Source organism: Thunnus albacares, chromosome 2 (assembly GCF_914725855.1).
Source record: "Thunnus albacares chromosome 2, fThuAlb1.1, whole genome shotgun sequence".
In the NCBI taxonomy this organism is placed as follows: Eukaryota; Metazoa; Chordata; class Actinopteri; order Scombriformes; family Scombridae; genus Thunnus; species Thunnus albacares.
The window spans coordinates 31,510,574-31,525,089 of record NC_058107.1 but is presented as its reverse complement, the minus strand read 5'-3'; the positions used below and the strand labels follow the sequence as shown (position 1 = coordinate 31,525,089).

Below are 14,516 nucleotides of genomic sequence, written 5' to 3'. Positions count from 1 at the left end.
GAAACTGATTCAAATTCTTTTATAGGAGCTATTCAGTTCAACTCTGTTTCATGAACTCTAGGAAGTGATCGTGTGACAAACAACAACAACAGAAAGAGGCCCAACCTTGACCAAAGTCCAATTGATACCTGATATCACATGTAGCTCGGTCAATCCTTCTAAACACTGTTTCATTGAATTGTTTACCCAAGAAGACCAATCCAATTCATGATTGTCAAAACAGTTTGCCTGGCCAAGTCGTGCCTTGGAAACTGACGGCTTGTGACTCAGGATTTATGATTCATAACACAGTGTGTCATGTAACAGGAGGAATGGAAAGTGGGAGTTGGATATCACGATTTTTACCATTAACTAATACACCAGCGATGTTGATCTTACTAATCATGATCTCACTTAATTTGCGAGAGCCTACTTCGCCTGACCCGTGATCCTACAGGCTTTGGAAGGAGGAGTAAGGATCAGCCGAAATGATGTGCAACTTCTACTAATGGTTGTAGTTTGTAAAGCACACACAGTTCAATGAATTTATTCCTCTTAAACTGCTCAGCTTAAAGGGAAAATACACTGCTGTGAATGTGAATATGATGATTGATGATATGACAATGAACCAGGACCTAAGTTCCAGGTAGTCGCTGTAGTTCTGTTCTGTATTCAGAGTTGTTTTCTGTTAGAAAACAAAGTCACGTTTACCTCGCAGAGTTTTCAGTCTGTCTCCGTTCTCTCTGCACCGGGCAGCGATCGATGCTGCAGCGGCCTGTCCGACTGCGGCACCTTTTCTCTCTAACTCCTCAGCACTATAGAAATATACAGCAACATATGTTGTAAGAGTGGCGCCACATCTTTGCTCCGATATTATATTGTAAAGCTAGTTGTGAGTGTTAGTGTGAGGAATCACAGTTTGCTGTGGTTGTAACTTAGCTCTGGTTCCTCCTCCACACTCTGTTGTGTGTGAATCCACAGCGCAATATTCAGCTTCATATCATGAAACTAGTTTTCTTCCGTATATGCTGACACTTTGAAGCATTTTGTAGTATGATATTTTAGTGTCTGCTTTTCTCTATCGCTAGCGTAACATGGTATTCAGAGTGTTTTGGGAGACCCACCTTTGACCTCCTTTCGTCCTTGACGGTACCACAGAAAATGAGGAAACGTAGTTTTTGTAGTCTAAAACGCTTTTTGGGTCACCCGGCAGACTTTTGCCAACAAATGAGCAGGGAGCTCTGGGCGCAGGCAACATGGACGGAAGTTAAACATCGTTCATTTGCATATACTACCCACATCGTAATGATACATGATAACCTATAAAAGAAGCAAGCCAGGCTTTAAAATCGAGACGTTAAATGCATCATTACTGATTTTGACTCCTTCCTCTCTTCTACAGATTCTCTTTTTCTGTCTTACCATCTTCTTATTTTTCTCTCTCATCTTTTTTTCATGCCCTTCCTGTTTCTGTCACTATCACACATCCACTGCGCCTGTCTCTCTCTTCTTTTCTGTGTTTAACATATTTTACTGTGCCATGCCTCTGCTGCTCTCCTGAACTTTGTCCCCAGTTGTTTTCCTGAAACACAAAACACACACACACACATACACACTAAATTCATAATCTCAGGGACACTTATTTGACTTATTTTTATTTTATTTTACCACCCTTTTCTCACTCACCTGTTAAGTCTTATTGGTCAAGCCTCATTTAATTTGTGATGATTAGCCTAGATGTGTTCCTTAGCAACAGAGTAGTTTAGTTGTTGTTAGTCGGCTGAATTTGACTGATTTGCAGTGGACAATGGTTTAAAACTGTATAATGTTCCATACCAGGACAAGGTCCATTTACACTTCTTAGAAGTAAAAGAGACTCATTTACAACATTCCACCAATTTTCTAAACTCCAGATTTTTTTGCACTTATATATCCTGGTGGTACATATCTTTTTAAAATAGAGTAAAATAAATTTCAAGGCTTATTTAACACAGACTTTTCTCCCTCTTTCTTTCTTTCTATCTATCTATATCTCTCTCTTGTTGGTTGGTCACAAATGCCAAGCAAGGTGGAGTGAGCGAGTGAGCAGGAAGAGAAGTGTAGCCACAACTTTCCCAGAGGCTCATGCAAGCGTCAGTTTGTGTTATAAATCATTCAGGGACACTCAGAAGGGGCACAATACATTTTTATCCCTCTTCTCTTATCCCTCCATCCTCTCTTCTTCTTTTATTATTGAATGCGGTTCCTCTGAGCACCCGATCTGCCGCTCGGAAAGGTAAAAAAAAAAAAAAAAAAGATTATTGGGTGAGAAGAGAGGGTAGAGTTTAAAATTTGATCAAATAGGAGCAGAAAGCAGAAAGGAGCTGAGGCTGGTTCCAGGTTGGTGCTGCACAGGAATGAAGTGGCTAAAAGCAAAGGTCACAGGGTCATTTATATACTGCACGTGGTGAATAAAAGATCTACATGCGTGCTTCCTGATTGTCAGGCTGCGTGTAGACAACAGTCGGTTTTATATTGTGCTGGTCTGGTAAATGACGGTGTATAAAGTTGAGGGTCAGGCCGTGTTCAGTGGTAAAGCTGCGGATGCTGCACCACCTGCTTGTCAAAATGAAACACAGTCCAGTAGCTGACAGCGTTCTGCTGTCAGAACAACTTGCTCAGATTTTATGTGTATGTGTGGTTATACTCTGTGTGTGCTTATGTGTGCGTGCGTGTGTGTGTGTGGGAGAAAGCAAAATATTGTATTTGTGCTCGCTTGTGGGTGTGGATGTGAAAGCTCGTGTTTGTGTAGTGTCCTTGAACTCGTGTATTTAGAGAGAGGGAGAAAGAGGATGTGGTAGCTCGCTGACTATAAATGAAGTGATACTTGCAGCGTTTTAAAACATCAACACCACGTATATAATATTATTACAGTGTTACCGAGATACCTTATGGCCTCATAGAAGCAATACTTTCTCATAATTAATTTCCTGTCAACTCTCCGTCGTGGAGGTTATTTTCTCGTCTTTCCCGGAGCTGATGAGAGAAAGGATCATTTCTGTGGATCCTGGACTTGTTGAGAGGATAATAACTGACAATGATTAAAGTGATTTTCGTTAGCTGTTGTGTCATTCCACCATCTGCTGTCGTGAGGAAATTTGAAAGCTTTTTGCTCCGTTTTTGTACAGGAAGAACATCGACCTCATACTCCTCTTGTATTTTATGAGCTGCAAAACAACATCCCTTTTGTGCAGTAAAAACAATCCTACGAATTCCTTATAAAATGTGAGTCACTGGCACACAATATAAAAAGTTGAAGAAATTGCACTGCAGACGCTTGTGAAGGCTGCTAGTCTTGTCAGTAATGGTGTTGTGTTCGCTGACATCTCGGTGATATGTCCTAAGACTGTTTGGCCCAGATTCTAATGAAAAAAAAAAAAAAAAGAAGCCAAACTTTGTTTTTGGCATTTACGTTTTTGCAGAAGTTGCACTCAACCACACAGTGCATCAGATCAACAACAATGTCTTTAAAAAGACACTAGTGAAAGACCAATATTTGTATATATAGAGGGTGTCATTTAATAGTATCCTATCCAACCGTCTAACCCTTCTTTTGTCTCTCTCTCCTCAGGAACACTCTTATCCCAGTCATGAGGAAAGACTTCAAGAAATCAGCTCTGGACATTAACTGAGGAGAAGAAGTGGAGAAAGAGAGACAGAGGCTATCCTAATATCCCCTTTACACATTTCCTACAAGTAGGTTATACACATCGGTGATGACTTGACTCTTTGACATTGTCTGTTATTGTTCTGTATCAGCAAATTATGATGCGTTACCACATCTGTTTATTGAGTTTTTTTAATCAAATGTTTAAAAAAAAGTCAAATAAATGTAACAAAGCTGGGTAGGTGAATGTATCCAGTAAGGAGATTGTTGCAAGCATCCAGCAGACCAACTCTGATTTGTCTGATTTGAGGTCACGCAGCAGGTCATTCTGTAACACTCTTTGTACAGTAAAGTCGTATCCATGTGCGTGCATCTGTGTCAAAATCCCCTTCATATTGCAGCCAGCGGAGGCATCAGCAGAGTGTAAACTGAATGCTAGCCGCCCTGCCAGCTCTCTGATGTACATAACAGCAAACCAACGCTCTTGTCACACAGAATTAAGGCTGGAGTCTGGAAGGCTTTCTCAAGTTGTCTGTGCATGTGTTCGCATGTGAATTCCGGTGTGTGTGTGTGTGTGTGTGGAAATTGCTGCGACATAATTATTTGAGAATTTGCTTGAGAAATTGGCAGCACGCAAAAAAAAAAAAAAGAGACTTTGCAGCTTCACATCATTATTAGTTTCTTGTAGCCGAGTTAGAGTAAAGGTGTAGACTTGTGACTGTGTGTTAAATGACTAAAAAAGTAAATTCAGATGTTGAATGCAGAGGTCAATGGTAGCCTTTGAATGTTTGTTCTGAAAACTGTTGTTCTTGAGGTTTCAGGCATCCTTCAGTTATAGTGATCGAAAGGGGAATCTGAGGTTTGACTGTGGTTTGGAGTCTATTGTGAATTTGGCAATAATGTAAATCCCTCTGTCTACTTGTCATCATCACTCAGAGAGCCAACGCCAATCATTGCATTCAGTGGAAAATCACAAGTGTGTGTGTATTAGTGCATATTCTGTGCCGAGGGCAAATCTTAGTGCTGAGTCACACCCTCAGTGGGGGGAAAAAAAGGTTTTGGGGGATTGGGTGTGGTAGAAGGGAACAATTTGGGTTGCAGAATGACCCTCGGGGTAAGACTATGGCTGGATCCAAATATCTGGACTTCTTCTTACTTACTGGTGGACTTAAAGGGAGAGTACTGGTGACATTCAGGGTGTTGGGCTATATAATATAGAATAAAAGCCACATAGTGCATAGCAAGATGTAGGTTTACGTATAGGTGGAAGGTGCATGGAAGTCTTCCCTGACTCTTGACAATTTGCGTCCATCATGGTTGGTGTCATGTCATTGGTTGTGCATTAAAAAGGTCACTGTCAAACAAGGCCAAGTTTTAAACCGATTGAACTTTGACCACAGCGGCAATGTGTGAAGTCTATGCAGTGCACAAAGCCCACAAGGTAGCAGTGGTGCAAGATTCTGCGTCTTTTCTCTTTTTCATAGGAAAACAATGACTCATGCTGGCGGAAAGGGATTTTGCAGCTAATCAAGTGTAAAGGGCCTTAGGATCCTTAGTTTATGGTTTCATGTGAGAATATTATTAGCAGTTGAGATGCTCAGCTATTCAAAGTAATGAGAAGTTTTACTGTGTATATCAAATATTATGCACCCTTTTCTCAGTTATTATGGTCTTAAAATGGAAAACTCCATTGTGGATATTGTTCTGTTTAGAGATGGATTACAGGATCAGGGTCTTGTTGGTTGTAATGGTAAAAGTCTGATGTCATTGCAAACCTGACATGACGACGGTTAGTGCTTCAGACACATCATAATGCATATGATATAAGTCTATTAGGCGGGGCACAAAATTAGCACCAGACAGCAGCCAAATGCTGGTAAAATATGCAAGATTTGCTTCACTCACCAGCCAAAAAAAACACTGCTAATCTGTTGAGTTCACTAGCTAGGTGGACAAAAAAGTCAATTTTGCACCCTGCTATTAGAGCTCAGTCTGCAAGTGTGGACAATTGACATTTAGATTCAGCTAAAGGTGTGTCTGTGTTTTTATTAATTCATGGATACTCGCGCTGTGTGTGTGTATTGACTCAGAGCATGCACTTCACAGGAGGAATAGCAACTCTCAGATTTTACATTGATAAGAAACAGCCTTATTAAATTTGGCCCTGTTTTTTAAATTGGCTAGTCATCACTATACAACGTGGCATTGTGCATTTGAATAAGCTCCTATATTATTCATGAACAGGTTGACCCATTTAATGCATGCAGGAGGTATATACACACACACGCATGTACACGTCACACACACGCATGCAGAACTCTCCGGGGTCCTCGCACTCTTGTGAGATGTGAGGCCCTATCTGCTCTTACTCTTTTAAGTTTTTATTAGACTGGATTACTGAAATGCAGTGATTTTCTTTTTTTTTTTGTCTATGAGTGTGCATATGATCAGACTTCCTTGCTCACTTATGTGCACCTACACACAGAAACACACACACTGCTTCCAAAGCTTGCTCTCTGTAATGTTATGATAGGAGTTAAAGGAACTGGATCATTACGTAATTCTTATTCTTTCTCTCTTACACACATACACACACAGTGTCCTCATACTATGTGTCAACGCACAATTTGGCGGATTTACCAGTCTTTTTTTTTTTTTTTTTCCGTTTGTGATTAGAGCTGGTGATTTGAATCCCAGTAAGAATTCCCACAGTCTGCCTAATTCCTGTTCCTGCCTAAAGGCAGGAGGGGGGCCAGTAAGCCGCTAAAGCCCCTTGCTACACACACACACACACACACACACACACATACATACACACAAACATAAACTGACACACACATATGGACATCCGTGAGCTCTCACAGGCATTATGGAGCATATATATTTTCATGCACACTCTGTAAACGTGTATATATACAAATATATGAACGCACGTACACAAGCACATACTGTACTTTCACGTGTGTCATGCTGAGACACAAACACACACACGCACGCACACACACATGCACGGGGAGCACTTTATTTGCACTCTACTAAGAGTTTAGTCATACAGGCAAGGAGGTGGAGACAAAAATGCAAAACAAATGATAAGAAAATCACGTTTTCTTCCCTGTCAAAGCTTTTCTTTTTAAAAGAAAAATCCCCCTAAATACACATCAAACAACATTAATATTTGGGATCTATCTCATAATTCTGGACCAGTTTTCCTGTTTATGATATATTCTTCATATTCACGTGTATGATTTTCCAAGAGTAGACAATGTGATGCCCCATTTAAATATGTCTGTTGCAGCACATACTGTAGTGTAGAGCCATATCCACCAGCCCGATGGACTTGGTTCTGCAACAACATGTTGATACATCAATTAGTCATAGCAGCACCAACAGGGGGCCTGCGGGTGGAAGGAAGGGTGTATATGTTTGTTTGTGTGTTTCTGCTTGTGTGTTTCTTGTGTATGCTTGTCAAACTTTGGCCCACAAATGTATGTATGCTTCCAAATACACGGATGTCCCAGAAGTCTCAGATTCAGTTCTTTAATAGTTATTAGATATACTACTTATTGAGTCACTGTTTGTTTCTATATTCCTTCAAAAAATGTTTAACCCTGCAGTGTTTTCCAGATCAGATTAGCAAAAAACGACATATATTTTATTGTATATAACAGTTATATTAACACCATTACCCACTCCCACAGAAACACACACACACACACAAAGGCTGTCTCAATTATCCACATAAACGCCAGTGCATGCATGCAAGGCTTGTGTTACTCCCGCACCTACACATAAGCACCGTGGCATGCAGTGATGTGTAGTAGTGCACATGCGATAAAAAATTCACACACACTCTCTCACACACCAAGCATTTAATCTGTCTAAGCCATTTGCCTAATCAGCTCTCTCTCTCTCTCTCTCTCTCTCTCTCTCTCTCTCTCTCAGCACAATACCATTCATAGATCCACGGCAAACACACACACATGCACACACGTGCACACACATGCACATACGCAGAGCGAACAGTCCGCACACTGGGCTTTGCCGGACTAGTAACAGCTTTACCGAGCCCCCCGTGTTACAACCTGTTGTTGCTACATTGCATCACTTCACACATCTTAGAGGAAAGGAGGAGGAGGACGAGGAGGAGGAAGAGAGTGGGGAAAAGAGGGTGAGAGGGAGGTGTGCAGCGTCTCCGGAGTGATCACATGACTTGTGTGTTCATTTGCCCCATTTTTATCTGTCATTTACTCATCTGCAGACTCCTTCCGTCATCGTCTTCTATCTATTTTCTCACTCCCAGTTTACCCAATTTTATTTTTTCTCTTATTATGTTGTAACCTTTTCCTTTTTGTCTCTTTCTCTTCTAGTGAGAGCAGCATAGTCATACTCTGTGTATGTGTGTGTGTTTTTTTTTGAAAGGGAGAGGGTTGAGATGGAGGTTGTCAGGCTTTATTTCAGTAGCTATCTGGAGAGCTCCATCAGATGAGAGATGAGACAGGCAGAGCTAATGCAACTAGGAGACACACACACACACACTCACTACCACATATGGACACACACAAGTTAATATTGGAGGTAAACAGATAGAAAAACACGCACTCACGCATAGAAAGAAAGAAACACAGGCGAAAACCCCACACAAATACACACAGGTGTCAGCATAAACACACACTTTTTCTTGTTCTGCCGAATTTATTGAACAAGTAGAGAATTGTGTTTGTACTATGTTTTAGTTAAATTAACATACACACTGATAAAGCACTGGAGTGCTGGTGGCTAACTCAGTAGTAGAAAAGTCTATTGATCAGTCTAACAAGCACGGAGGGTTCATAGTAGTGTAACCAAAGTAGTTTTCATTGAGCTGCCAGCAAGCATGAATAGTATATAAAAGAATCTGATCTACAGCCTGTAGGTTGTATGTATACAGTTACACTGCTATACTGTACTCTACAGTTCATTCATCATTTGTCACACCTCTATTACAGGCGTCGAGGTCTCAGCTGAGGGTTTCACGCTTTTCAGAAATGCCTCAACAAACCAACAGATTCCTTAAGGCAAAAAGCATGTACGCCTTGCGAATGTGATCTGTCACATTACGGAAGCAGGTAAACCGAAACCATGCCTGTTGTTTTTTACGTGACGAACGGCAGTCGTTTCCAAGTACGTTGAGGGGCGTTCTTAGAGAGAAATCAAAGCTTAATGCCATGAAATTAACTTTAGTCAAGCTACAGTACAACTGGCTGCTATTCCCGATGGTGAGATGTTATAGCAGCTTTTGTTGATGTAGCAGACTTGTCCCAGTGCTTCAGGAGACCTTTCCGCACAGGAGGTCGCATGAGACAGCATGTGTGTGTCCTCGTTCATGTTTTCTTGGCTAACACGCTGCTCTCACCTGCTATAGGGATATGAAAAGAAATAAATCCTGAGTTCTACAGTCACGATGAATCATCGCAGCCTCAATGAATCTTTGCAGCCTTAGATTACATACTTACGTAAGTTTTGAGGCTGCCATCTTTTATGCATCTGGTGCCACGGAAACAGAGGGCACAAGACTTTGCCTTTAAGATGATATTTTTGGAGTGGGTGTGATGGCTTAGATCCCTTTAAGAGCATGGGATTAGGATGATGCTGATGCTTAGTGTCTTGTCCTGGGTGCCTGTGTGTCTCGCTGCCTCTGCCTGTATGTCAGCTTGCTCTGTGTGGGGCTGGCCTTTGGAGCCAGATTTGTTTGCTGCATGTGGCTGATGTTCACAGAGATTTCATGGTAGACAGGAGAGAGAGAGGGAGAGAGAGAGAGAGAGAGAGAGAGAGACTGTCTGCATGTGAGAGTGTGTGCGTGTGCGTGTTGAATGTGCAGCGAAGCTAACTGGAGCAGGGTGTCCAGGATGCGTACACGCTTGACGGCCTGGCTGCAGCCTTGCGATACAAAATATTCCGCGTTAGTGTGTGTGTGCGTGGCTGCATGCACGGAGGCAACTGTTACACCGTGTGCATGTGGTGAAATGATGCATCAGTGACTCAGCTTCAGCTGTCAAGTGTGCTGTATGTATGTGTGTGTGTGTGTGTGTGTGTGTGTGTGCGCGCGTGCGTGTGTTCGTGAGCAAATGCGACTGTGACTCGGATGAGCAGCAGGACTAGACGGCTAGTCGTCATCGTATGAATGTCTTTTTTTTTTTTTTTTCCCCCCCTGTTTTACCACTTATCAACTGTTCATGAGACATACACACGTGCAAATGCGCCCACACACAAATGTGGCTATTCCTGGAAGGGACTGTGAAGAAACACTAGATCAAACAATGTCTGGATGTTCTCTCGGTATCAATGACCGACGGAGTGAGTGTCAGTGTAATTTAATGCTTTAGCACGCATGTGTTTAGTTTGACTCCACAGGATTAGTTTCACTCTGATTATAATAATGCTAATTCACTCTTACATCCCTTTCATGAAAGTTTTTATCCTCTCATACACAGGAAATGACGTGTTAAACATTTGAGGTTTGGAATAAATTGAAGAGGATCTGTTTAGTTTCCATTTCTAGTAATAGATTCTTTTCTTATATTTTATTTAACCAGGTGAAAGTCTCATTGAGATTAAAATCTCTTTTTCAAGAGCGACCTGGCAAAGAGAGCAGCAACCATACCTGAAGAAACAATTTGTCCAGTTCACTCCATAGCTATAAGAATGTAATCAACTCATTGTCTGTCTGCTTTTTCCCTGTTATTTTTTTTTTTCCCAGGTCTAGCTGGCCAATGCCGGGCCCATCGTGGACATCTGGTGGCGGCAGCAGCAGCAGCAGTAGTGTGTATGTGAGCTTGGTCCCCGGCGCCTAGCCCATGTCCAGCCCATAATGCCGTCGTCCACAAGGAAAGGAGTGCCGAAGGACCCCGAGCTGGCCGACCTCTTCTTTAAAGATGACCCCGAGGACGTCTTCTGTGACCTGCACGAGATCGGACATGGCAGCTTTGGGGCCGTCTACTTTGTGAGTGCTAATTCAGAATTTTGTGTGCTTCGCCTTTCACAAGGCCATGAATGTTCTTGAAAGAATTTCTTATTATTCATACAAACTCTACATCTTGTCTCCCTGTTATTCAAACCTTAGAACTAATTTTAAAGAGATGCTTGGTTGGATTGTATGTGGAAATGGAAAAAAAATTGCCAGCAAGCCACTCATGGCCACATTATCTGAACTCGTTTCAAACAACAATCTTGGAAAAAAAAAGATATTTTTTTCTCAGGCATATGGTTTGGTATTAAACAGATCTTTTTGAATTGAGTCTCACTAAATCATGTTCTCTTCAGCTGTCTGCTTACCATCCTTCCAACGAGTCTCGGAAGTTTTAAAGGTTATCGGTTTAATACGACGGGACTTTGAAGGCACTTAGAAGTTTTGAAAGTTATTGGCTTGTGGGAGTAAAATGACAAAGATGTGATGGTGATGGAGTCAGTGGTGGAATTTATTGGCATGAAAGCAAGCATGTGAATGTAGGGCTGGGCGAGGAGCACTTGAGAATTCATACTGACATTTAACAAGGCAGTCTTAGCCCTTTACTACATTATCATTATGAACACATGAATATAGCTTTGATTTATTTATTAACTACTTACCCTACATATTCATTTATCGATTCAGTGATTTGTACACATGTTGTGAGTGTAGCCTGCCACAATACGGCTCTTTGAATGCAATTAAGTGGAGGCAGATCCCCTCTCAGCACTTTCTCTGTAGCCTTTCTTATTAATCTCATCATCACTAATTACTCATCAAGCCTTTGATTCTAAAGCTGCGTGGAGGGAGGGGGGAGAGAGGGGGTAGAGGGGTGAAAACATGCCACATCTTCCTCTCCTCTCTCCAGATGCAGGGCTGGGGGTGATAAGCCTCCACTCGTCCCTCCTAAGACAGCTGTTCTCTTGGTATAGAAAAACAGAGAAACTGTCGATAGTGGGGCAGGATTTACTTGGCTGGCCGGGCTTTTCTATCCCCTTCTATCCCATGTCATTTACACACACACAAACGCGCACACACATTCACACACACACACACACACATACAGCCCCAGCACATCACTAGTAACCCTGGTGCCCATGTCTGTCTGGCTAACAGGCTCCAGTGTGAGCCTAAATCCTGCCCTGATGCCAGCGCTGTGTTCACTGACACACTTATGCTGTCCGCATTACAACTGGTACACTGCTAGCTCTAGCTGCTAGCCAGAGCAGCTTTAGTAAATGTATTCCATGGCTTTTTTTTCCAGATAAAGATATACATTTTTTCAAATACTTAAATCACTTATCTGCTAGCATGTAACATAAAGAAAAATATAGAAATGTAAATCTTGCAGTATTGTTAATGAACTGTCCTCTATTGATGTTCAATTCTAGCGTCCTTTAGGAGAGTATTAACATCAAGTAAATATTTTTTTTAACCTGAAAAACATTCAGAGGAGGTGAAGGACTTTTTTCAGCCTTTAGTAATGTCTGCAGTCTTCATTTCCTGCTGCGTACCTCCACCCAGAAGATAGGGCAGTCTGCATGTAGCCTGAGAGGCGATACCCAGGGCAAAAGGTCTACAAATCACTGACTGCCGCTCATTAGATTAATTGCTCTGAACACACTGTAATAATTGACGGGGACTCACATAAGCATATCAACATGTTTAGCTATCAGAGCTTTTCTCATCTGGATTTTAGCTGCCGGACAGTCAGCGCGCTCAGTGTGAAAGTGCGGGTGTGAGATTTTGTGAAGCGTGCATGCCTCACTATCTCCAGTGGAAATTACGCCCTTGCATACAACCCCACTGAGGGAAGAAGCTTCGAGCACCCCAAAGAAATTCATGGAAGCATACGAAGAACATGTCAAACTTTGTTGCACAGAGACAATACTTATCACTGATCCACTTTGTCACCTCAGGCAATGAGCGCTTGTTTTGCAATACTTTGATTTGGTTGTATTGTCTAACATTTAAGAAGTAAAGGTCTGTTGTATAAGTACTGTATAAGATAGCTGTAGGCTAAATACATGAGAGAAGTGTGAAATACACTGCCTACTGCTGTAAATGTGCGCATATTCTGTAGGTTGTTACTGTATAGCATGCATAGTCAAAGAAATATATGCAATTGTATGTGCATTCATAGATTATGCATGTAAAGACTAAGGAACTCCATTATAGAAGAGAACGAGGGGAATTCCCCCCTGCTGAGTATGTAGGCCCATCACTCAAGGCTTTGAACACACACACAATACAGTGTATGTTGAATGAATTAGCCTCTTGTAATTATTGATACACCTCCTTTCTTCTGCAATGACAATTAGCCTGAATGTATTTCAATATTTCAGTGTTACATGATTTTTTTTCCCCCCTCCCTTTCCTCAATCTATCCGTAGACTACACCAGAGGGAACGGCTATTATGCATGAACTGACAGGCAATCATAGGGATCAAATGAGTCTGGAAAAAAGTAAAATGGGAATACTCTGTTGCCTGCTGTTACTGTAATTCCATTTGAATCTCGACATGAAATTCTCATTCATTTGTAAGTGGGATGAAGCTGAGATAAGGGCTTACGCTGAGCCGCGGCGTAGCTGTCCCTAAGGCCAAATGCCTCTGAGGTTAACACCAAAGCTTTAACATGGACATGTGGATACGCACAGACCAGTCAAACACTTACAGTAGATGCAGACTAACCACACAACGCTTCACCTGCAGGCTTTTCCTAATCACATTGCTTAGTGCTTTGATCAGGCGGAAATTTGTTTAAATTCAAATGAGAGAATCTGTTACGGCTGCATCACTCCGTTGTAGATTGTTGTATTGCATGCATTAGGATGTTTTGCATGCACTGGATTTATATGACTCGCCTCTAGATCACCCTTAAGGCATCACTTGAGTTGGTAACACTTTACTTTAACCCATCTACTTAGCATTTACAAGCAGCATATAAACATTTAATGACATTTTATCTCCTCCTGTGGGCTATTAACAGATAATGAATGACAGTATAGTAAAACACAGTTGTAATAATATAAAATATGTCTTAATAGGAGAAGTTATAATTGCTGACAAATACAGTACATTAACAAACACTTTAAAATGTCCTACAGTAATATCTGCATACAACTAGGCTACATTATCTTGTGCATTTATTACATGTTTATATAGAGCCTATAAATGCCACGTTGGGGATACAAAGAAATGTTTCTTTTCAATATGGAGAATCTGTTCCTTGTTGTAATATAGTACAATACTGCGTGTGCTATTTTGAACATTTTTAATTTAAAACCATGCTTAATTACCCTGTTTTAACAGGAATCGGCATCTTTCTACAGTAGTTTCATGTATACCAATGAATGTCAAACAAGAATTTTATTTTATTTTATACCAATGTGTGTCAGTTTTTAATTTCTTGATAATAAAATATTTTATAGAGCGTCATGGCCAGGAGACCAGACAGAAGAACTTGAACTCCAGTTATGTCTTGTGAAAGGATTATGTGTGTTTGTGGAAGCCTTCTATCCTCAAGTTTTCCCATCTCTCTTTCTCAGGCTCGTAACTCCTACTCCAACGAGGTGGTGGCCATCAAAAAGATGTCCTATAATGGCAAGCAGACTACCGAAGTAAGAAAGACACACACACACACACACTCACACACTAAACTTTGTCTTCAAAACCATGGTGCCACTGAAAATGCACCAGCACATTTTGGTGGTTGTGTCTCCAAAACCATATCACAAAAAAAGCTCAGGGTCATGTGGGTGTTTGGTCAGGCCTTGGTCAGATAACATTTATTTCTCATGCTTTGACACATATCTAGAACAGTGAGAGCTCAAAATACAAAAGCTGAATTACATCATTCTCACTGCTGAAAAGTTTGCCACTAGCTTGCAAGATGTCTCATTTG

General features: G+C 41.3%; 1 protein-coding gene across 4 annotated transcripts in view; it reads left to right on the top strand.

The window, feature by feature from the left end:
* Window positions 1–14,516, top strand: part of taok3a (TAO kinase 3a) — a 72,513-nt gene that overhangs the window by 25,970 nt on the left and 32,027 nt on the right. For all 4 annotated transcript variants that reach the window (XM_044330532.1, XM_044330507.1, XM_044330517.1 and 1 more), the window contains exons 2-4: window positions 3,590–3,714; window positions 10,362–10,604; window positions 14,161–14,232. In XM_044330532.1, the coding sequence (XP_044186467.1) occupies window positions 10,473–10,604; window positions 14,161–14,232 (204 nt within the window). In that variant the 5' untranslated portion in view covers window positions 3,590–3,714; window positions 10,362–10,472. The remainder of the gene's footprint in view (window positions 1–3,589; window positions 3,715–10,361; window positions 10,605–14,160; window positions 14,233–14,516) is intronic.